General features: G+C 42.5%; 2 protein-coding genes across 7 annotated transcripts in view; one reads left to right on the top strand and one right to left on the bottom strand.

Annotated features, from left to right (window-relative positions):
* Window positions 1-11,205: 11,205 nt before the first annotated feature.
* CDC37L1 (cell division cycle 37 like 1, HSP90 cochaperone) lies at window positions 11,206-24,030 on the bottom strand. Of its 2 annotated transcripts, none has more exons than XM_069961921.1 (7): window positions 23,876-24,030; window positions 19,620-19,888; window positions 18,051-18,138; window positions 17,609-17,724; window positions 14,234-14,356; window positions 13,727-13,891; window positions 11,206-11,819 (listed from the first exon to the last, which is right to left on the bottom strand). In XM_069961921.1, exons 2-7 carry the CDS (start codon window positions 19,881-19,883, stop codon window positions 11,724-11,726), a joined length of 852 nt encoding a protein of 283 aa, XP_069818022.1. In that variant the 5' UTR covers window positions 19,884-19,888; window positions 23,876-24,030; the 3' UTR covers window positions 11,206-11,723. The 2 variants fall into 2 exon arrangements, with proteins under 2 accessions (XP_069818022.1, XP_069818021.1); XM_069961920.1 differs by lacking the exon at window positions 23,876-24,030 and adding an exon at window positions 23,807-23,869.
* Window positions 23,724-24,872, top strand: part of SPATA6L (spermatogenesis associated 6 like) — a 37,441-nt gene continuing 36,292 nt past the window's right edge. For 3 of the 5 annotated variants that reach the window (XM_069961916.1, XM_069961915.1, XM_069961919.1), the window contains exon 1: window positions 23,726-24,163. The gene's annotated coding sequence lies outside the window, so the exon portion shown is untranslated. Of the gene's footprint in view, window positions 24,164-24,872 lie in introns of all 5 variants that reach the window. The other 2 variants (XM_069961918.1, XM_069961917.1) reach the window with 2 other exon arrangements.

Below are 24,872 nucleotides of genomic sequence, written 5' to 3'. Positions count from 1 at the left end.
TTTCTGATCCCTTTTCACTTTCCTTTGGAGCTGTTAATTTTTTTGCACCATTATCTGTCATTTTTATTGGTACAATATTTGCCTAGGTCAGACACTTTTCATAACATTTTTATGGAATATGTAGGAACCCAAAAAAAAAATAATCACAATTTTGGAATTTGGTATTTTACGTTTACAGACATACCCTGAAAATGTACTTACCATCCCACCCACCATTTCCCACAGTCCTCACTTCCGGGTCTGGGTGCAGTGAATGGGAGAGAAAAGGCTGTTGGTGGGCATGCGCATCGGCAGCCTTTTTATTGACTGGAGTGCATCACATGGCTTCCAGCAAGCTCAGCCAATCAGGGCTGAGCAAGTTGGAAGCCATGTGATGGTTATATAACTTTGTAACGTGTGTTAATTAAGCAGAAAAAGAAAAACGCTGCACTACCCCTTTAACCCCTTAAGGACAGAGCCTGAAATGGCCTTAATGACAGAGACAAATTTTATGAATATGACCAGTGTCACTTTATTCATTAATAACTTCGGGATGCTTTTACCTATCCGGCTGATTCTGAGATTGTTTTCTCGTGACATATTGTACTTTACATTTCTGGTAAATTGGAGTCGATAATCATAACAAATCTTTATGAAAAAAACCCAAATAATGTGAAAAAATGTGAAAAACTGCATTTTTCCAACTTTGAAACTTTTTTGCGTATACAGAAAGTGGTTATACCACATAAATTATATATTAAATAGCATTAGCAACATGTCTACTTTATGTTGGCGGCATTTATTAAACGATCTTTAATTTTTTTTAGACAATAGGAAGCTTAAAACATTAGCAGCAAATTTCCAAATTTTCAGTAAAATTTCAAAATCAGATATTTTTAGGGACCTGTTCAGGTTCAAAGTGTATTTGAGGGGCCTGTATGTTAGAAAGCCCCACAAAGCACCCCATTTCAGAAACTGCACCCCCCACACTCTGCAAAAGCATATCCAGAAAGTGTTTTAACCCTTTAGGGGAGTCACAGAAATAAAAGCTAAGTGTGTAAGAAATTTGAAAATTTTAATTTTCTGTGCAGAGATTTTATTGTAATCCAATATTTTTCATAATTATAAACCTATTACCAGAGAAATGCACCCTAATAATTATTGCCCCGTTTCTGCAGTTTACAGAAATACCCCATATGTGGCCCTATTGCGCTATTTGACGCAACCACAAGCCTCAGATACAAAGGAGCGCCTAGTGAATTTCAACGCCTCCGTTATATTTGGTCATTTCTGACTGTACCACTTCAGGTTGGCAGAGGCTCTGGGGTGCCAAAACCTAAAAAACACCCCTAAAGGGACACCATTTAGAAAACTAGACCCCTCAAGGAATGTAACAAGGGGTGCGGTGAGCATTTGGACCCCACAGGTGCTTCACAGATTTTCCGAACAATATGGCGTGAAAAAAGAAAAATTTATTTTTTACACTAAACCGTTGTTCTAGCCTTCAATTTTTCATTTTCTTAAAGGGATAAGAGGAAAAAAAAGACACAAAATGTGTAGCGCAGTTTCTCCCGAGTACGGAAATACCCCATATGTGGCGATAAAGTGCCAAGGGGGCGCAGGACGAGCCTCCAAAGGGAAGGAGCACCAATTGGCTTTTGGAAGCTGAATTTCACTGGAAAGGATTTCAAGGGCCATGTCGCATTTACAGAGCCCTCGTGCTGCCAAGACACTGGAAACCCCCCACAAGTGATTCCATTCTGGAAACTACACCCCTCAAGGAATCTAACAAGGGGTTCAGTGAGCATATGGACCCCACTGGTGACGGGCACAAATGTGGAACAATGTGACGTGAAAGGGAAAAATTTCATTTTTTCACTTTCATGGCACAAATGTGCCCGTCATCAAGGGGTTCATATCCTCACTGCACCCCTTGTTAGATTCCCTGAGGGGTGTAGTTTCCAGAATGGGGTCACTTGTGGGGGGTTTCCAGTGTTTTGGCAGCACGAGGGCTCTGTAAATGCGACATGGCGTTCATCATCCATTCTAGCCAAATCCAACCTCCAAAATCCAAATGGCGCTCCTTCCCTTCGGAGGCTTGCCCTGCGCCCACATGGCGCTTTATGTCCACATGTGGGGTATTTACGGACTCGGGGGAAATTGCTCTACACATATTGTGTGTTTTTTTCTCTTTTAACCCCTTGTGAAAATGATAAATTCAAGGCTAAACCAACATTATAGTGTAAAAAATGTAATATTTCATTTTCACGCCACATTGTTCCACATTTGTGTCCGTCACCAGTGGGGTCCATATGCTCACTACACCCCTTGTTACATTCCTTGAGGGGTGCAGTTTCCATAATGGGGTCACTTGTGGGGGGTTTCAACTGTCTTGGCAACACAGAGGCCTTTTGAATGCAACATGGCCCCTCAAAATCCATTCCATCCAAATCCAGCCTTCAAAAACGAAATGGCGCTCCTTCCCTTCGGAGGCTTGCCCTGCGCCCACATGGCGCTTTATGTCCACATGTGGGGTATTTACGGACTCGGGGGAAATTGCTCTACACATATTGTGTGTTTTTTTCTCTTTTAACCCCTTGTGAAAATGATAAATTCAAGGCTAAACCAACATTATAGTGTAAAAAATGTAATATTTCATTTTCACGCCACATTGTTCCACATTTGTGCCCGTCACCAGTGGGGTCCATATGCTCACTACACCCCTTGTTACATTCCTTGAGGGGTGTAGTTTCCATAATGGGGTCACTTGTGGGGGGGTTCAACTGTCTTGGCAACACAGAGGCCTTTTGAATGCAACATGGCCCCTTAAAATCCATTCCATCCAAATCCAGCCTTCAAAAACCAAATGGCGCTCCTTCCCTTCGGAGGCTTACCCTGCGCCCACATGGCGCTTTATGTCCACATGTGGGGTATTTCCGTACTCAGGGGAAATTGCTCTACACATTTAGTGTTTTTTTTTATCTTTTAGCCCCTTGTGAAAATGAAAAAATCATGACAAGATTAATGATTTAGAGTAAAAATTTTACAAAAATTACACTAAATGTTGGTCTAGCCTTGATTTTTTTCCATTTCCACAAGGGGTTAAAAAAGAAAATTAACACAAAACGTGTAGGGTAGTTTCCCCTGAGTAGGAAAATACCCCACATGTGGACATAATGTGCCATATGGGCACAGGGCAAGCCACCAAAGGGACAGAGCGCCATTTAGAGGCTGGAATGGAGGATGGAGGCCATGTCGCAATTACAAAGCTCCTGTGCTGCCAGGTCAGTAGAAACCCCCGACAAGTGACCCCATTCTGGAAACTACACCCCATAAGGAATCTAACAAGGGGTGCAGTGAGCATATGGACCCCACTGGTGACAGGCACTTACGTAAAACATGTGCCGAGAAAATAAAAAATACCATTTTTTTCATTTTCACGTCCCAAATGTGGCCGTCACCAGGGGGCCATATCCCCGCTGCCCCCCTTGTTAGATTCCTTATGGGGTGTAGTTTCCAGAATGGGGTCACTTGTGGGGGGTTTCTACTGTCCTGGCAGCACAGAGGCTTTGTAATTGCATCATGGCATCCTCTAATGGGAATGGCGGCCATACCTATTTAGCTGGGGAAAAGGGACAATTCTAATTTATTTGGGGGTATTAGGCAAATTATTAGTTTATAAGGTTGGAAATGACAGGTGTCCATCAAATTCAACCTGTGTTGATCCAGAGGAAGGCAAAAACCCTCGTAAGGCAGACGACAGTAGCCTCATCACAGGGGAAAAATTCCTTCCCGACTCCATAATGGCGATCAGAATAATCCCCGGATCAACGTGACCCCTGAAATAGGAATAAGGGACAGAATTTAGATAATGTAGAACCCCAGTGACGTGTGGTGCGCCTTGGAGCGATCCGGTATGCAGAGGCCGGGGGATCAGGACAGGTGTCACACTGGTAAATGTTGTCCTTCCTGATCCCCCTGTTACGCCACACTCTGCACTTCTTCTGGGGTCTCCCTTTCTCCAGTGTGGGGGACGTCACCTGGAAAATGTTGTCCTGGTGCGATACGGGGTCCCTCATATCCAGAAGCGCAGGGTCCGCTCCATGGCTGCTAAATATTAGGGCTCTATTACTGCTTCTGATATTTTCGTATCGTGCCGCAAGCTACAGGGCAGCGAGGGACCGGAAGAGGGGGCGCTGGTATAAAAGTTATCCCCGTACAGGTGGTGACCTTTATCCAGCAGTGGGAAGATCAGTTCCCGGACGATCTTTCCACTTGTTCCGAGGATGGGGGGGGGGGGGGGGGGGGGAGGGGGGCATCTGGGGGCATCTGGGGCTGGATTCGGGTGTCCCTTCATACACTCTAAGGGTATGTGCACACTGCGGAATCGCGACAGATAACCCTTCGTGCATTCCACAGTTGGCACCTGCCGGCGGAGTGATGCAGGCGCGCGTCTCCGTCCGTGTCATAGACTCCATTCTATGCACGGGCGGATTCCGCTCTCCGTCCAACGTGTTCATTCTTTGGACGGACGACGGAATCCGCCCATGCATAACATGGAGTCTTTGACACGGGTGGAGACGCGCGCCCGCATCAGTCCGCCGGCGGGTGCCAGCTGCGGAATGCACAAAGGGTTATCCTTCGCCATTCCGCAGTGTGCACGTACCCCAAATCTGTAAGTGTACCCTGAGGTACTCTCACAGAGTTAGTAGAATTTCACTCCATACCGCCATCTCTTATTGGGACGGTACTGGCGGAAAAGACGTGTCTGGGGGGCAGCGTACGCTACGCTACCCCCAGACACGTCACTGGATGATGAGGATGAATGGAGGAAAGAAGGATCCCCCCCATTCATCCTCACTGGCTGTTTCGGTGTCGGAGGCAACAATAGCGTATGCGTCCGATACCGAAAACACCCTGGGGGCCATCTTTATATGGGGACTAGTATATGGGGTATGTAGTGGTGTAGTGTCAAACTTTATTCAATGTAATGTAGTGTTTTTTACGTGTTTTTTTTACAGTAAGTATAAAAAAAAACCTACGCCAACAAAGGCGTTGCTGATAAATGCCGCACTTATGCGCGACACTTATAAGCAGACCGTGGCAGTAGAATACAGAAAAAAAACACCCTACGCCAAAAAGGAGGAGTTGCTGATTAGCAGCGCACTTTCGTGCGATGCTGATCAACACTCAGCGGCGATAGGGTGCGGAAAATAGAAAAAAAATAATTTGGAAAAAAAAAAAAAAACTTTTTCTATATTCTGAATATCCCTGTAGCTGCTGATAAGTGTATTACACATATCAGCCGCTAGGGGGCAGCAGAGCGCAAAATCCGGAAATTGACGAGGCTGGAGCCGAAAATAGCCGAGAGAAGACGACGGGGACCGCCGGAAAGACCCGAAGACCGAACGTAATGACGGAGGACGCCGCGAACCCGGAAGACGCCGATCAGGAGCCCGGGACAGGTGAGTAATGTACAAATACCTGCTCAGGACCCCTCCGCTACCTAGCTGAGGGGTCCAGGGCAGGTATTTATTATTTTGTGGGACTCTGATCGCCGTGCCACCGGCCCGATCGCCGTGAACGGCCGGCCGGCCGTTCACGGCGATCGGGCCGGTGGCACGGCGATCAACATGACTTTTTACAGTAATGGCGGTCGGCGCCGTCCTCGGACAGCACCGACCGCCATTTTTTTCCGGGTCATCGGGTCACCGATGACCCGGGAAGGTTCCGATAGCCACTATTGGCTGATCTGAATTGATTAGCCAATAGCGGCGATCGTAAGCACGGGGGGTGTTAACCACCCCCCGTGCTGTGAAGCTATGATGGCCTGCTATGATTTATAGCAGGCCATCTTCCCCGACCGCTGTGTGTGAACACGCAGCGATCGGGGAAACATCGGGCGTAAATTTACGCCCTGATGCGCTAAGTACCAGGGCGCGAGGGCGTAAGTTTACGCCCGATGTCGTTAAGGGGTTAATTAAAGATTTTTTTTTTAAAAAAAGGCCACTGCAAACATTCCAAACAAGTTTGTTTTTAAATCTATTTATTTGAAAAGGTGTGTGTGGGGGAGGGGGGATTTTGTAGTCCCCCTATAGGACTTGTATGATGAGTAACTTTATTGCTCATAGAGATTCTGTACCTGTATACAGCACTGATCCATTAGCTCAGCTCTCTGTTGGTACATCCTGCTGTAGGTATCGATTGCCTAGTCAGGTATCCATGGGAGATCTAGCAGAGGCCTCGGACTTCCCTGACAATGGATTTGGCCCTCTGTGATCGTGTTGTGGGAAGCCGATCCAAACCACTGCACCACCAATGTAATGCAGGGGTTAATGACAGGTACACTTTAAGTCCACTTACTGCATACCATAATTTTTAGTAGCTTACCTACATCTATTGCCCATCTATATCTAGATGTTTATACCACAAGACTTGAAGTTATTGGCCTATAGGCATCATTACATCTTTTCTTGTTAGTGCATTTTCAGGATCATGAGGGGAATATATAATTCCGTCTAATAACTTTTATTATGTTAAGTTTTTTGCATTAATATTTATTATGTGCAAAATCCTTTGTGAATTTTGCACAATTTTTTCTCATTTTTCACACCTGCTCGGGAGGTGGCGAATGAGTGCTCCTCAAGTTTGCACAATTTGTAATTGTTAGTTATTAGTGAAAAAAACTGATAAATTCTCCTCATTGAGTAGATCTAAGTCACTACTCAAATAATTGAATTATGTTCCACACTGCTTCTATCATAAGCCATATAGGTCCCTCCAGTCAAAAATAAAATCAGCGACAAACTATTTTTCACAATCAAAAAAAATTATTTTTATGGCGTGTCAAAAATTTATATGAGCTATGTATCAGCTGAATGATTTAGCAGCATAACTCCCACACTTAGAAAAAATGAAGCTATTATATTTTAAGTGAGGGGATATTTATGGAACATTTCAGTTAGATTCCAAATGTAAAATGTGTTATGCCATCGAACAGAAATGTAATATTTCATTGTGGGCCCCCCCTTTAAAGCTTGACTATGATTGTAAGCCAGTTCTCATTGTTAGACAATTGAGTTATCTGACAGTGATGCCTGCCAGCCCTTACACCATGCCTAGATTTAGATGCTTTATTTTTAGAACTACATGTGAAATATGTACAGAACAGCTGCTAAGACAGAAATGAGGTATGAAATAGTATCCATCACTTTTTTCCGACTCTGAAGAATGTTTTATGAAATATGTGTGCCTTAACTTTTAAATGTTAGATGTATCTTAGTCTGCAGATACCCCGCACATCAACGGTCACTGTGCAGATTTGAAGCTGTCAATAAAATAATGTTGACTGTCATTTTGTGTCCTTGCCTGTTTCTTTTGATGCTGTAAATTTTCAATCAGGGAGGCTTCACAGGGCATCCTGTTTCATATGCTAAGTGGCATTCATTTGCATTCAGACATAATCTATGCACAAGCCTAATGTTACAACAAAGAACGAAAAAAATGTGAACAGACTCCTGTGTATAGATGTTCTGCACAATAGCAGGAGACCTTAAAGCACTAGTGTATTTATTACACACACATATTACCAACTAATAACTGTATAGCGCTAGGCCTCAAGCATACTAAAGAACTATAGAAAAAGATTCTATTTTTTTGTAGGGGTTTTCCCCCCATTGGACATACTAGTACTGAAGTGGGACAGTGCCGCAGCCAGCTCCTCTTTTCAAATCCATTCCTGGCTGTGTTTTCACCAATTTCAAGAAAAAAAAAAAATCTGTTCATGTGAACATACCATTAGCCACTATGTGTGTCTCACTTTCATTGGTCCTGTCTATTAAAGGAGAACTCCGGGCTGGGGTGATTTTTGGCAGAGTGTTGGGGAGAGAGAGGATGAAGAGGAAAGACCTTCCCCACTCCAAAACTGGTGCCAGTATACTGCAGTTCTGGTCCCAGCTGCTTCTGGGCCTGAGTAGGGACCTGAGATGTGATGTTGCCAGGCCTGTTCAGCTAGTCAGCAGCAGCAACAGGGTCTTGTCTCAGCTGCTGACTGAGTGGGCCTAACACGTCTCAGGTGCGCATTCAGACCCAGAAACGGCCAGGACTGGAGCTGCAGGATACCGGCATCAGCGCAGAAGCAGTGGAGGTGAGAGCATGTTACTACTTTCATCCTCCCCAGCACTTAGCCAAAAATCATCCCAGCCCCGAGTTCTCCTTTAGGGTATATTCACACGGGCGGGCTCGCAGCGAGATTCTCGCTGCAAGCCCGGCAGGTCCTGTCAGTTCCCATAAACTACATACTTGCTGCGGTCTAAACGACCGCAGTGAGTATGTAATTATACCGCGCTTAACCCCTTCTACTCCCGCCGGCTCCCCCGCTGTAAGCAGCATACATTACCTGTCCTCGCTGCACGGGTCCGGCGTCCTGCTCTCCCGCCCGGCCAATCAGTGGCTGCGGCTGGGCAACACACTAATTGGCCGGACGGGAGAGCAGGACGCCGGACCCGTGCAGCAAGGACAGGTAATGTATGCTGCTTACAGCCGACGGGAGTAGAAGGGGTTAAGCGCGGTATAATTAGTTTATGGGAACTGACAATACCTGCCGGGCTCGCAGCGAGAATCTCGCTGCGAGCCCGCCCGTGTGAATATACCCTTAGAGTGCCTTCACACTGTGAATTTGCAGTAAAACTCGCTGCAGATCCAGTGCCATTCATCCCTATGAGAGCCTCACATGCAGCTGCGTCGCCGAGCAGGTAATGTATGCTCTTAGCGGCAGGGTGCAGGGATTAACTCACATACAGCGGGATGTCAATCCCACTGCGAGTATGTACTCTCATAGGGATAAATGGCACTGAAATCTGCTGCGGATCCGTTACATGTGAAGGCACCCTTAAAGCGACTCTGTACCCACAATCTGACCCCCCCAAACCACTTGTACCTTCGGATAGCTGCTTTTAATCCAAGATCTGTCCTGGGGTCCGTTCAGCAGGGGATGCAGTTATTGTCTTAAAAATAACTTTTAATTTGTATATGCATTAGGCTAGCACAACCTCTCTGTCCTTCCTCCCCACCCTCCTCATCATTAGGAATGCTCTAGGCAGATTGCTTCCTATTCCCCACCTGTGTGTATAATGAACATCGGCTGGATCGTTAATACACCTGTGCAAAGCTCAAACAGCAGTAAATGTTAAGGAGGGTGGAAAGGAAGGACAGAGAGGTGGTGCTAGCCTAATGCATATACAAATGTAAGCCCTGGCCGTTAGACACAGCGCTGCTGGATTAAAAGTTATTTTTATGACAATAACTGCATCACCTACCGAACGGACCCCAGGACCGATCTTAGATTAAAAGCAGCTATCCGAAGGTACAAGTGGTTTGGAGGGTCAGATTGTGGGTACAGAGTCGGATAAGAAAAACTTTTCTGTTTTCTATTAAAAGTACATTAAAAGTTACATAGATGTGTCTAGACAATGTATTACTATATCTGTACGGTTCTGCCACACTGGTAGCTGATAGAAATCCAGGAAGTGATTAATTCACATTGTCTCCTGCTATCCCCCCTTAGGAGACAAATCTTCCATGCCTCTGTCTCACATTGTGTGTGTTTGCTGAGATCAGGCTGATGATGCAGACAGGGGGCAGGGTGTGATGTCACAGGAGGCTTGGCTGGATCCCCCAATCCCCTGACTGAATTACCATCTTTGACTGGCCAGAAGTAGCTGCTGCACTAATTTTACTGTTTGTAATGGCTGGGGGCTGTGATGATTACATGAGGGAAAACATTGCATTCTGAGAAATGCCAAACCAGGAAGAACAGACACATAAAACAGAGCAAAAACCTCCCCCCCTCCAAACAAATGGATTTTTGGTAGTTTTAAAACTGGGATAGATAGATAGGTAAGTAATGCGTTATGCTTCTGCAGAAGTTTCATTTTTTTAACCTCTACCTGGAGTCTGGGCCATATTAACAGCTGCTGCTGCCCTAGGCGCTAAGCCTAAAGAGGCCCCATCTTAGGGAGTGTGGTTTGCGGAATCACGTTTTTCATGGTTTTTAACTGCTTAAAACATAAACAAATTTCCACATTGAATCAATGATTAGAGGCGTCTGCATATTGTCTGAGGGAATGCTCACCACAGGATTGGTAGGTAATAGCTCCAGGCATCACATTTACCACCGCTATACCAGATCTGACCAATACCGACATACTGTGACCGCCACAGCAGACATGAATAATTCCACCATACCACCCCCACCTAAAAAGACACCAGATTTACTGGCAAGTCTGAACGGGAGGTGGGAGATTAAACAAATAAAAACAAAAAAAAAAAGTTGTTTCCTTCTCCCTGGGGCTGCCCTAGGCACCGGATCATGGGTGCCTAGTGGTAAATTCAGCCCTGCCTGAAGTTCCCCTTTAAGCTCAGTCAGTCTCTAGAAGCATAGACCATGACAGAACATAAGTGGGGGCTGGGGCTTAGCTAGTGCTATGCACAGGAGAGAGGTCATGCTATGCCTGAAACGGAAATCAAGGCTTCCCTCTTATCTCTGACTACCCATAAAGGTCTGGCTAGCTGTCAAGTGTGTTAATACCAATGTACATACTACTGTATATGTACATTGCTTCCTTCTAAATGTAAAAAAAAAATCAAATTGGTCAAAGCTAGGAATGGATTTGAAAACAAGAGAAATCTCAATCTTTCCTTTATGACCTGTTCTATGTTTATAGTCTGTACCTGGCTTTGGCTTTAAAAATCTGTATGTAAAATGTCACCTTTCTTTCTCCAGACAACACTTTTAAAAGAGTCTTTTGTTGATTGTGCCTTGTGTCCAGTAGAAGTATATGTAGATTAATATACAGGCTGCAATCAAAAAATGAAAACAAATGCTGATTTTTCATAGCAAAAACTTTTATATCTTTATTAAATATATATATTAAAACAATTCATAAAAAAAACTTGAATGTATTGTTTTAATATATATATTTAATAAAGATATAAAAGTTTTTGCTACGAAAAATCAGCATTTGTTTTCTTTTTTTGGTTGTAGTTTGTAATAGCTGTAGTAGCAGTATAACGGCTGTTTGCAATAGACCTAAATTATTTAGTATTTACATTTTACAGGAACACAGGTATTGCATATAGACAAAACCGCAAATTTAATATACAGGCTGTAAAGTCTGAAGTTAACCAACATTTCCAATAGATTATATACACACTGTAAAATAACAATCAGAGGTGATCCATACCTTTTTAATTTACATACATTTCTAATTTATAGCGGTAAAATTGTTAAAAATACAACACAGTCCTACAGTCAAATAATATGACAGATCTATTTTCATTTACCTCATTTTTAAGGCCCTTTCTCAGTTTGAACATGGATCTAGCTGGTTGTAAAAAGGAAAGTAATGTTCAAAAAGAAATACAATCCATATCAGCCAAAAATACTGTAAATAGTTCATTATCTCTTTATTCAGGATTATAATACTAGTCCTGATAAAAACCATGAGTGTGAAGGCAAAACTACTATTGGCAGAAGCACTGCAGTCAGCTCCATTCTTCTGTTAGACATGGTAAAATAGCAGCAATATGTTCACGCTGAAAGACGGCACAAACAGTTCTCGGGATTTCACCCATTGGAAGGAAAATGAAAGATCAATAAATAAAGTGCAGCATTGTGTATTTAGTTGTCACTGATAAGAATTAAGCCACACTAGTTCATGTAGCAATATTAGACGAGGAAGAAATTATAGCATATCCATCATCTTTGTGTCTTCTTCCCCTATCTGCTCCATCAGGTTGGCATGGTCCATATCAGTATTTAATTGACATGATGAAATATTCTGTGTTCAGACAGGAAAAAAAAAAAAAAAATTAGAAACAAAGTAGAGGAGCACTCCCAGTTTTTTTTTTCTTTTGCCCATATCCTGCACACTCACATCAAACAATCCAACCATGGGAGACAATGTAAACTGGAGCATAAACACCACCATATAAGAACTCATGGGGAATTAGTATAAACTTGAATGAGGAAGGATAGATACTTTCAGTTTAGTCTTCACGCAGAGACTATCCTACTTCCCATATGTCCAAGGCAGAGCTAGTATATTTTAAGTCTAATAAAGGCAAAAACTATAGGCACTTGGGAATAAAACTTTGTTACACCCTATAATAACCTATAAAGAAATATTACAAGATGCCATTCATCACACACAAAAAAGTGTGAAAAAAAAACACTTTTGTTTATTTATTTTTTTTTTTTTTAACATTGCAATACACCCCCCACCAAAGGGGATTTATCAAAAATGATTCAAAAGAGAATTATACTGTATGTAAAATGCTGATGATCGAGGACCTGAATGAACGCTTATGTGCAACACCAACACTAATCTGACGGCGATGCTATATCCTCTGATTACACCCCTCAGGGGCTCCCATTATTTATAGCTTTTATTGCTATTACATTGGTGTGGATAGAAATTTTTGATCACTTTTTATGAATAATTTTTTGAAATATAATGTGACAAAAAATGCAACCATTCTCATTTTGTTTATGCTGTTCACCAATATCACTATAATTGAATATTTTAGACAATTCTGCACGCTACAATGCTCCCCCCCCCCCCTCTTTTTACATGTTTTAGTTTGTAAGATGGGAAGGGGGGGGGGCAACTGTTATATTTTTAAAACATTCTTTTTTTAGGCTGGGTTCACACTGTTTTTTCATCCATTTTTACAAAACATTTATGCATTTGTGTGCAATTTTTTTTATTGATTTCCATTATTAAAAAAAAAAAATTTTTTTTTTTTTTTTTTTTTTTTACATACACAAAAACATGGTCAACCCCATTTCTGTGTACATTTAAAAAACTGATGCATTTTTGATCCTTTTTTTTTATAATGGAAGTCAATAGGAAAAAGGATGCACACAAATGCATCCTTTTTTTGTAAAAACAAATGAAAAGGAACATAGTGTGAATCCAGCCCAACACTTTTTAAGTCCCCATAGGGGACTTTTATAAGCAATTATTAGATTGGTTATATCGGTCAATGCTAACTTTTTGTATAGCATTGATCAGCAAGATTAGCTATCTTCTACTAGCATGTGCCTGAGGAAGCCTCTAGGAGCCAATCGGACAGCATGGAGATAGGTAAGAGACCTCCAGCTGTCAAGGATTGTCATGCTGCAGGGGGTTCCGATCGGTCAGTCATAGGTACCATTTCTGTTTACGCTTGATTAGCTACTGCTGTGGACTGTTTCTGACACGGACAGAGGTGGCAGCAGAGAGCACTGTATCAGACTGGAAAGAAAACAGCACTTTCTGCAGGACATACAGCAGCTGATAAGTACTGGAAGACTGGAGATTTTTTTTTAAATAGAAATCTACAAATTTGTATAACTTGATTTATTGATCTAAAACCAATTGTTTTTCCTGGACTTTCTTATAAGTAAAGTAAGGTCCCAATTACACAATTATGATCAGATCGTTTTGGGAGGTTTAAAAATTTTTTTAAAAAAATATCATCCGTGCTGTCCTATCCACGGTGTAGTGCAGCCATTTAATAAACAACTATGCAATTAGCACTGAACATGTAATACAGTCTGCACGTGTGGTTGTAAGTTGTAACTGTACGGCTCATGTTAGTCTATGCATTCATGCATTTATACTGGTAGTTTATATAATATAAACAGCAAATGACAGATTCAGAATTGTGGATCCCTAATTTTTTATATAATGCATACGCATACCTGTTGGCTAAAATACTGTATTTTCATATTTTCCAAGTCTGATTTAAAAGACACATTCTGATCCACTGCTGCTGGACATCTCTGAGATTCTGTGGGCACGCGAACTCTAGATTTAAATGCTTCAAGTTCACTTTTAAAAGCTTCAAGATACCCTTGCTCCTCTGCCTGCCAATGATAGGAAATATGGAAGAATACATTATAAGCTTATTATACCATACATCTTGGCATTTTAGCATCAGATTGTATTTTAGGTACCAGATATTTCTGCAGCAGTTAAAGCTCTGCTGTTGTGACACAGAGCTCCAAATCCCCTACATAGACATGGATAGAAAGGATAACAGAAAAGAAAACACAGTTGCTATCTGCAACTGCCACTAGAGGGAGCACAGACATAATAGCAGTATCAGATATTCAGAAGAAACTGTATATAGACATATGTAGGTGTCAGTATGTCAGGATATCTGCAATTTTATTTGTAATTCTTGGGAAGGTGTATAAACAACTTACTTTTGCCTTTTGGAAAAACAACCGAAAACATCCTCTAGGATCCACGCTGCAGCTCTTTGCCATTTCAATAATAAACTGCATGACAACTGCTTGATGAGCCACTTGTTCCATAAGTGCATTCTTCTGCAAGGTCACAAAAATATAATTCATTGGTTACATAGCCAAAAGCACAGCATTCATAGTATAATTACAATTCTCATACTTACAGCGAATGTACTAGCAGGTACATCTCTTTAAAGGACAACTCCCACGAAATTTTTTTTTAGCTTATTTAACACACATTACAAAGTTATGTAACTTTGTAATGTGGTTAAATACCCGGTCTGGCCCCCTTCCCCCACTTTCGGACCCCCGACCCCCCCGCCCGGAAGTTAAAGAATATATACATTACCTATTACGATCGTCACGGTCCTCTTCTCCCGGGCGGCATCTGGTGACGACGACGTCAGAGCCGGGGGGCGGTCCGGGTCTTCTTCCTCCTCGGCGTCTTCATAGAGAGTGAATGGGACGGAAAAGGCTGCTGGTGCACATGCGCACCAGCAGCCTTTTCATTGGCTGGAGCGCATCACATGGCTTCCAGCTTCGTCAGCCCTGATTGGCTGAGCTTGCTGGAAGCCATGTGATGCGCTCCAGCCAATGAAAAGGCCGCCGGTGCGCAAGCGCACTGGCAGCCTTTTCCATCCCCAGGACCCGGAAATCAGAGACATCGCTGGATGGCGGTGACGGTGAGGTGGACGGCGGGCGAATGGAGTGGCGATCGTCACCGGAGGGATGGTGAGTATGGTGTCTGTGTTGTTTTTTTTTTGGGGGGGTCCCGCGGGAGTTGTCCTTTAAGATCTCTACATCAATAGACTGGCATATGGTGCCAGTCTATTCCATTCACTGGCCCGGTCTGAAGCACTGGAGGCGGGAACGCCCAACCCCCACTCCCCCTCCCCCCACCCACCAGTGTGACGAAAGCGCCATTGATTCTAAGGCCCGGCCTCCAGAATAGACCGGCATTGTGCATGGGAACCGGGCCACGGTAAAAAAAAAAAAAAAAAAAAAAAAAGGACCGGCGCCAGTCTATTGATGTAACAATCTTGAAGCAATGTATCTGCTGGTACAATCGCTTTAAAATGCTTGGCTCATCATGACAATAACTGTCTTGTTAGGAATGTGCTATTAGAATGTACAGTATATGGCTGGGTTCACACTATGTATATTTCAGTCAGTATTGTGGTCCTCATATTGCAACCAAAACCAGGAGTGGATTAAAAGACAGAAAGGATCTGTTCACACAATGTTGAAATTGAGTGAATGGCCGCCATTTAATGGCAAATATTTGCTGTTATTTTAAAACAACGGCTGTTGTATTGAAATAATGGCCGTTATTTACTGTTATATGGCGGCCATCCACTCAATTTCAACATTGTGTGAACAGAGCCTTTCTGTGTTTTAATCCACTCCTGGTTTTGGTTGCAATATGAGGACCACAATACTGACTGAAATATACGTAGTGTGAACCCAGCCTATATGTCAACAAGGGCAAATCTAAAAAAAAAAAAAAAAAGAGCTCCTGCTGCTCTGGTGGGCCTGGCAAATGCATGCATTACATGGATGGCGACATGGTAGAAGGATTCTGGTCTAGATCATCAGGTGTTAGAGCGGCTGGACCCACCTTACTGAATACTAGAATAACTTCTTTTTTCATTTTCATTAGAAAACTAAACCCCACAAAACTGCAGTACATAACATTTCAAATACATACTGTATTACCTAAGACCAGTCCTATTAGAAATCAGAATGAAATGTTCAGTTACAATAGGCTGCACTATATATATATACTTCCGCCAAGTAATGCAAATAGAAAATGTTAGAATGCTATGTTTACACACTGCAGATTTGCCTCCAATTAATTAAATAGGCAGTTTGAAATCTGCGACTAATTCACAGAGTATGAATGTACCCTAACATTTTTACTTGTACTACTTGTCAGAAGTTAAAGGACAACTCCCCCGAAAAAAATTTTTTGGCTTATTTAACACACATTACCAAGTTATATAACTTGATAAAAGTCAGAGCCGGGGAGGGCAGGTCTTCTTCCTCCTCGGCGTTTTCATGGAAAGTGAATGGGAGACAAAAGGCTGCTGGTGCACTTGCGCACCAGCAGCCTTTTCATTGGCTGGAGCGCATCACATGGCTTCCAGCTTGCTCAGCCCTGATTAGCTGAGCTTGCTGGAAGCCATGTGATGCGCTCCAGCCAGTGAAAAGGCTGCCGGTGCACAAGCGCACTGGCAGCCTTTTCTCTCCCATGGACCCGGAAGTGAGAGACTTCGCAGAACGGCGGGAAAAGATGACGGAGACGCGGACGGCGGGCGAATCGAGTGGCGATCGTCACCGGAGGAATGGTGAGTATGGTGTCTGTGTTGTTTTTTTTTTTTTTTCGGGTCCCGTGGGAGTTGTCCTTTAATAGATGCAACATTTAGCTTTTTTAGTGGTTTAGTGGTTATCCAGAATTAAAAGAAAAACAGATATTTTCTTGCAAAAACGGCACCACCCCTCTCCCCAGGTTGTGCTATGGTATTATAATTCAGCTCCATTCATTTTAATGTAACAGAGCTGCAAAACCACAACCAAACTACGGACAAGAGTGGTGCTGTTTCTGGAAGAAAGTTTCTGGAAAAAAGCCATGTTTTTCTAAGCCTGGACAACCCCTTTAATATAGTCAAGGCACCTATATGTATATACTTGTAAACAGGCACTACTACACTGATTCTGTATGGTGCATGGCATCCATGTGAATACATTATATAAAGGCATTTGTTACATTACTGTATACTATCTAGAATCAGAACAGTAGTGTTTATATACTGATTATATATTATTATTCTTTCAAAAAGTGACTGTTTACTTGCTGCCTAATATTGCCCAGCCCTTGATCGTGGTCTTTGTCATAAGACAAGCAATGTTATTTTCGTACCTGTCTGTAAGTGTAATGCTATGACTGGCTGCTGTTTTTCATTTACTATTCTAATCACAGCAAAGAAATTCTAATTCTCTAAGCACCTTGTTCAATTTACACTCATATACATTAAAGGTTTTTTCCTGATTTAACCTTACTTCACATGGTGATCACTGTTTTGTTGGGTAAGCCAAAGCCTGAACCAAATTAGATGGTTTTTAGGCCAAATAAATGTAGTGTTGGCTAATATTGCACAGCAGAGTGCAATAAACTTGTCCATACACATTTATATCACTTTATGGTTCTGAAGTTTCTTGCATTAGTACAACTACTACTACCATCACTAATAAATGTTGATGTGTAATTAATCACGAAAAGTTACAGCAAACAGATCAGTATAAGTAATCCAAATGGCGGCTCCGAGACAATACCTGCTCACTTTCTAGATGGTAACACCACAGTAGTAGGTATCTAGCAGTTTCTTCACAAACAAGGTCAGGGTGTTCAGACAGGAAACTCTGGCTGTCATTCCATCTGCTGAGCATTCCTGGAAAGAGGGAAAACAGTATTTCTTTAGGGACAACGTTGTGCGTATGAGAATTACCTTAGTTATCTGACTAGGGGACTGAGGACCTACGACTAACTGCAGAAAAATGCATACCTACAGCTAATAAAACCCTATAGTGACAATGAATGGCTTTGCCACAGAGACTACACTGGGACAACTGCTGTATATGCTACCAAATGGTTATCATGTTTCCCATATAGAAGTGAATAGGAAAGTTTCTGATTGGGTCTCTGACCAACCAGCTAACTTCTTTATGGAAATAGCACTGATTGAACTGCATGAATTGACACAATAGTTCTACATACCAAAATGTCGAATCTTCGCTTCATATTTCTGTATAAAAGACAGTGATTCATCTTTTTCCTCTTGATGTTTAACCTGATTGATAAAGCTCTGCATAGAGAGGGGAAAAAATAAAGTATGTTCAATAAATATGGACCACATGTATTAACAGGACAAGGTACAGTAGAATACAATGAGCATGAGGCATCTTGTTAACCCTATGATACACCTATCTATGTAAAATACCAGACAGCGGTAGAGGCATTCATATAAAGTAAAACGATCAGAAAAATACACAACTTCACTTAAAGTGACACTGTCACCCCCTTTTTGCATTCTGACATCTCTACACAGGTGTAATGGGTAAATGTAGCGTTTTTCATACCTTATTTTAGATCATACGTCATGATCATACTGCAGATTGTGCTAAGTTGGCGGGGCTTCACGGCAGTAGCGCCACTTGCTCCCGCCCACAGCACCACCGTTGGCCCTGCCCCTCCATGACGTCATATTGACTTAGGCCCTGCCCCCTAACTGAACTTTGCACAATCTGCAGTTTAGGCTCCCATTCAGGCTGTACTGCGCCTGTGCAGAATAGCCTCGAACTCCGGCTCGCACTGAGTTCGAGGCTATTCTGCACAGGCGCAGTACAGCCTGAATGGGAGCGGCTGTACTGCGCATGTGCGGCGGCTTAAGAACATAGGTGCGCCGACGTAGTGCTCCCGAGTGACGTCGGAGCTACTGGGTGATTTGAATCACGCCCAGAGGGGCGTGATTACCGCCGAAGTACGCCCAGGGGACCCGGACTGACTGTGACTACCAACTAGCCGAACACCGCCCAGGTGACTACCTGATGTAATTTGCATACCGGGCGCCAGTTTTATAAAGTTACTTTATGGATTACACGGGGAGGCAGGGAGTATATAGAAACATGTATGGAAAGTGTGCTGTGTGCTCTAACAGCACATTTAAAAAGCTATATATGCGTTTTTGAGGTGATTGGTTCCCTTTAAGGTAAAAAAAGGTGAGAAGTCCTGCCTCATACCATCTTTATCATATATATATATATATATATATATATATATATATATATACACACACACACACACACACACACACACATACTTTTCTTCTTTACATATAAAGATCGAGCATGCTCGAGTCCATCCTAACCCGATTGTTCGGCATTTGATTAGCGGTGGCTGCTGAAGTTGTATAAAGCCCTAAGACTATGTGGAAAACATGGATACAGCCAATGACTATATCCATGATTTCCAGACAACCTTAGGGCTTTATCCAACTTCAGCAGCCACCGCTAATCAAATGCCGAACAATCGGGTTCGGATGGACTCGAGCATGCTTGAGGTTCGCTCATCTCTACATATAACACAAACAGCTATTTTAAAGATACATACCTGTCTCCTTTATTTAGGAGAATACAGAAAGATTTGAGGCTTTGTCCCACCGTGATGCCCTGAAGTAAATTCTGAGAGGGACTGCTACACAGTTAGGTTGAGGACTAATACTGCCATTTCTTTATAAGGTGGCCGCTCATGCTGGTGTACTTAATACTTAGTAACAAGTTACAGTACCTTATTAAAAACATCTTGACTAAAGGCATCCGAAGACATTCCCCAGTTCTCACCCAGTGGCAAAGATGCTTCTTTCCGTCTCCATTCTTCCTCGGTACGCTGCAGTTCTGACAGCTCAGCTTGGGCCTTGGCGTGTTCTTGATCTATAGATTCTGAATTATGAAGTGCCAAACTGTTCATTTTTTGCTGAGCCTCTGCCAAGCTCCACATGCATGCCATGGAGCTTCTGGCATCCTCATACTGCTGCTGGCAAGGATAATCCATGCCACCTATTTCATCCATGTGAAAAAAATACATACATATATTTATAGTGCCAAAGACAACTGGTTACAGAAATTATGTATTTGTCAAGAACTTCATATATATTTGTCAATTATGATACTGATGTACAAGTTTAACAAAGCTGGTGCAACACGGTTATAAGCTGAGATATAGCGGAGAACATTTACTATAGCAAATGCACCAAAATGCCTTGCCGCACATTTATTATTACTCTTTTTTGAGACTTTTCTGCACTTTTTAAACATGTCTGACAAAAGGGTTGTGTAAAGGGAACCAATGAGCCCAATCGGGCTAATATGGTTCCCTGAATGTCTGTATACAGCTCCTGTAGCAGCCGCAGCACGTACCGAACGCAGCTGCAGCAGGAGCTGTACACCTGGTAAAAAGACTTTAATCCTTCAGGAGCGTGACAGGCAGCGGCAGGGAAGTAGACATCTGGGCTGCTCCCCGTCCGTATCTAGTCACCGTGCTCTGCCTGTCAGCGTGCTTGGAGGGATGATTGCCCTGCAAAGAAGCAAGTAAGGGACCTCTCTGCCTGTCATTCATCCTCTCCAAGCTTCACTGCAGAGAGCGGTGAATAGATACAGACGGGGAGCCGCCCAGATGACTACTTAGTAGTCATCTGGGAGGCTCTACACCCATATTTAGTCACCGTGCTCTGCCTGTCAGTCCTTTTTTCGGGTATACAGCTCCTGCTGCAGCCACGGCCGGTACGTGCCACGGCTGCTGCAGGGGCTGCATACAGCAGTTCAGGGAACCATATCAGCCCAATTGGGCTGATTGGTTCCCTTTAAGATGTGACACTGTGTGGCAAAAACCATAGAGCTCTATGATGTAACGTGCTCTCACGTGGATGGCTGCACATAGGAGAGAGATTTTCTGGTCACTATTATTTGTGTTAGTCAAAAGTTTATAAAAGTCATGTCAAAACAGAAAAAAAGCTGAGTAGGTACTACGGAGACATGTCACTACTACTCTATATGTACATATGTTCAGTCATGACAGAACCTATTAGCTACATTGCTACCTGCCCGCAAAGCCTAATAATAATGAGGATATTACAGGTTCATATTTACAGACTAAACATTTATTTCCTAAACAGCATCAGCACAGTTTCAGAAGCAGATGACAGCCAGGGCAAGCACAGAGTGTAAAGACCCTATTATACAAAGCAATTATCACCCGGACGATAATCGCTTGGTGTAGTAGGGATTGTTAAAAGGTCACATGATGTCAGCTGATCGTGATCTTTCAACATGATGAAACACGCGCTCACTCCGTGTAATAGGAGCGGCAACAGGCAATCTAAAGATCATCCAGGTAGCTTCCTGCGCCCACCCCCACCCCCAGTTGGTTCCTATCATCTAGCTTCTATATCTATATCAACCACCACACTCAGGGCCGGTGTCAGCACAGGGCTTACCCAGGCAAAAGCTGGGCCCTCAGTGCTTCCAGGGGCCCAGAAAGAGAGAGAGAGAAGGGCCTGGTGTTCTGGTATTCAGCCTGCACTGAACATCAGAAGGAAGAGAAAGGGCAGGACTTGCCAGTGTCCTGCAGAGAAAGAGGGATGAAGGACCTGATCACATGATTGGAAGGTCCTCAACCTAATTACAGAGAGATCGGCTAGGCAGAAAGGAAGAGGGAGAAGACTGAGCTGTAAGTTCTGTGTGTGTCAATCAGTAATGTCTTAAGTGATTGTGCATAGTGTGAGGATAGCGCTGAGGATCTGTAGCCCAAGGGTGCACAAAAATCTGGAGCTGGCCCTAATCACACCTCACTATAAAGGCATTTAAAGGAAACTATCAGCAGGTTAAAGCCTCTAAGCTGGCAATATGTCCCTATTGCACACAGGGCACTGAGGATAAGTGTAAGTTTCTTACCTTCATCCTCGGCACCATTTCCATGCAGTTTGTAGTTTAATCCCTAGACTAGGAAGACTGTTTTGTGCACTGGAGGTGGGCTGTCTGCTTCATCTAATGTGGGTAGTTCGGGGGCAGAAGCCCCTTCTCTAGTGCACCAACCTAGCTTAGGGATTAAACTTCAAACTGCACGGAAATTGCCCCGAGGATGAAGGTAAGAAATTTACTTTCATCCTTAGTGCCCTGTGTGCAATAGGACATATCAGCAGGTTAGGTTTCTCTAACCTGCTGATAGTTTCCCTTTTTAAAAAAAAAAATTAAACCCGACACAGCACCACTCATGCCCATATCACATGCCTAGCATTCCTGTTGTTTCTGAATACAAAAAGTAAATTATTTTCTTCTAATCTTGGACATTTTTTGGAACAAGCTCTTCTTTGTGGTTTTGCAAACGTCAGTGCAATTTTGGAAGGGAGATCAAGCTGGTATATATGATCACATCCCCTCCAATGTTCCCAAACATATGAACTCTGGACTGAAGCTCTTACTTCCAGTACTATCATGTGTTACTATGGTAACAGAGGTAATCACTACAGTGACCAAAGCTGGGGTTAAATCTTCCCAAAGTGAAACATGATTGGATACTTAGTAGTGATGGGAAATCTACTTCGTTTTGGTGATTAGTTCACTATGAACTAGTTCACTGAAAAGATTAGTTCATTTAGTTCAGTATTTCTCTGGATTCTGCTGAGAAGATATTGAACAGTTCTAGTTCATTACACAGAGGCTGTGGCTCCTAGGATGAGTTATAATCTTGTTAAAATGATCAGATATAGTTAATACATCTGATCATTATATAACAAACTTTTGTTAAAGGGGTACTCTGGAGAAAATAAATTCAAAAGTTATTTATTCAAGTTAGTAATTTCCTTTTTTAAATATTCAAGCCTCCCAGTACTTATCAGCTGCTGTATGTCCCACAGAATGTCATGTTGCAAGGAGCTCTGTGTCAGACTGGGAAGATTACATGACTTCATGTGGGGCATACAGCAACTGATAAGTACTGGAAAGCTTACTTTTTTTTAAATGTTTAACTTTCATCATTCTCCAGTTGATTTGAAAACATTTTCTTTCAGTCTGTTGGCAGTTGTGACCTGTGAACTAAATGAACTAGATGAACTGCTGAACGAAATGGTTTGAGAGTGAATCAGGACAGTCTAGTTCAATGTGATGCATATCACTGAGCCCAGCACTGCCCCCTGTGGTAGTGTAGAGTACTGACTCATAATGAATGTGTATGAGGGAGCTGAGAAGCAGATTAGCAGCCACCATTGTGAGTACAGAACAGGAGCCAGGGGGTAAAGATTTTAGCAAGACTGATCTTCTAGGCTCCAGGAGGCTGATCTAATCCCAAAGACAGGTGAGGGACATGAACCACACATAGAAACTCTCTCTCTCTCATACACACATATGGGCTGTGTCTGTCTACTGTGCAATCTCAATGTTATTAATATTATTACTATTATATTTGTATGTGATGTGTGCGGTATAGTGTTTTACTACCTAATTTTACAGCATCAAGAGCTATAGAGCAAGTGTGAGAGCAGGGAGCTTGTTTCCTGGAGCTGGATGAGGGATCACTGGCTCCTCCCACTTTCTGTTTAGTTCATAATGAACTAATCTCTGTCAGGATGGTGAACTAGATGAACTAGTTCACTCTGAAGATTAGTTCATTTTTAACTAATTACTCACGAACTACCCATCACTAATACTTAGTCTGGAGATCTCCTTCAAGGCAGTAGTCACCAAACCACGTGTTTTCGTCTCTGATTGACTTCAGATCGATAGGGTGGCCATCAATGAGTGATAAAGTGACAGTGATGGCCAGTCTGAACACGTGATGAGTTAGCACAAACGTCTGCACTGGAAATAAGCGATCTATGTATGGGACACTGGAAAGTTCATCCACTAGGAGCACTTTCTTGAATGCTGGACCGGATCGGACCACATAACTGTTATATACAAAGTAACCAATGGTTTCCTAACCCCTCAGAGCGCCACAACTGGCAGACACGTGAGTGCAAACAAGCATCTACAGGAAAGCCAGTCACCTACCTGCTACTAGAAAACAACATCAAAGGCAGAGACAACCGGACATGTAACACACTCCCCTTCCGGAGGGATCAGCAAATCATACCGACAGCTCCGCCCTTCTTCGGCTTCTAGATACTTCTGCCTCAACCAAGATGGCGTCCTCACTGCGTGCGTCACTGACTGAGCGACGGGAGCACGTTGGGCTGCGCCTACTGATGACGACAGAGCAGCAGCCCGAAGTTTGGTTTCCATGGTGACGCGACGCTTCTGTGATACTAGGAAGCGAGGGGAAGATACACTAGTCCTTCTGTGTGTATCCTATTATATTCATATCTATCTATCTATCTATCTATCTATCTATCTATCTGCTATCTATCTAGCTATCTATCTCCTATCTATATATCTATCTCCTATCTATCTATCTATCTATCTATCTATCTATCTATCTATCTATCTATCTCCTATCTATATATCTATCTATCTATCTCCTATCTATATATCTATCTCCTATCCATCTATCTATCTATCTGCTATCTATCTATCTATCTATCTATCTATCTATCTATCTATCTATCTCCTATCTATCTATCTATTATCTATCTATCTATCTATCTATCTATCTATCTATCTATCTATCTATTATCTATCTATCTCCTATCTATATATCTATCTCCTATCTATATATCTATCTATCTATCTCCTATCTATATATCTATCTCCTATCCATCTATCTATCTATCTGCTATCTATCTATCTATCTATCTATCTATCTATCTATCTATCTATCTATCTCCTATCTATCTATCTATTATCTATCTATCTATCTATCTATCTATCTATCTATCTATCTATTATCTATCTATCTCCTATCTATATATCTATCTCCTATCTATATATCTATCTCCTATCCATCTATCTATATATCTTCTATCTATCTATCTATCTATCTATCTATCTATCTATCTATCTATCTATCTATCTCCTCTCTGGCTGTCATGATCCATTCATTCATTTTATT

Source organism: Dendropsophus ebraccatus, chromosome 3 (assembly GCF_027789765.1).
Source record: "Dendropsophus ebraccatus isolate aDenEbr1 chromosome 3, aDenEbr1.pat, whole genome shotgun sequence".
NCBI classification, from domain to species: domain Eukaryota; kingdom Metazoa; phylum Chordata; class Amphibia; order Anura; family Hylidae; genus Dendropsophus; species Dendropsophus ebraccatus.
The sequence above is the reverse complement of the archived record's forward strand: the minus strand, read 5'-3'. Positions and strand labels throughout refer to the sequence as shown.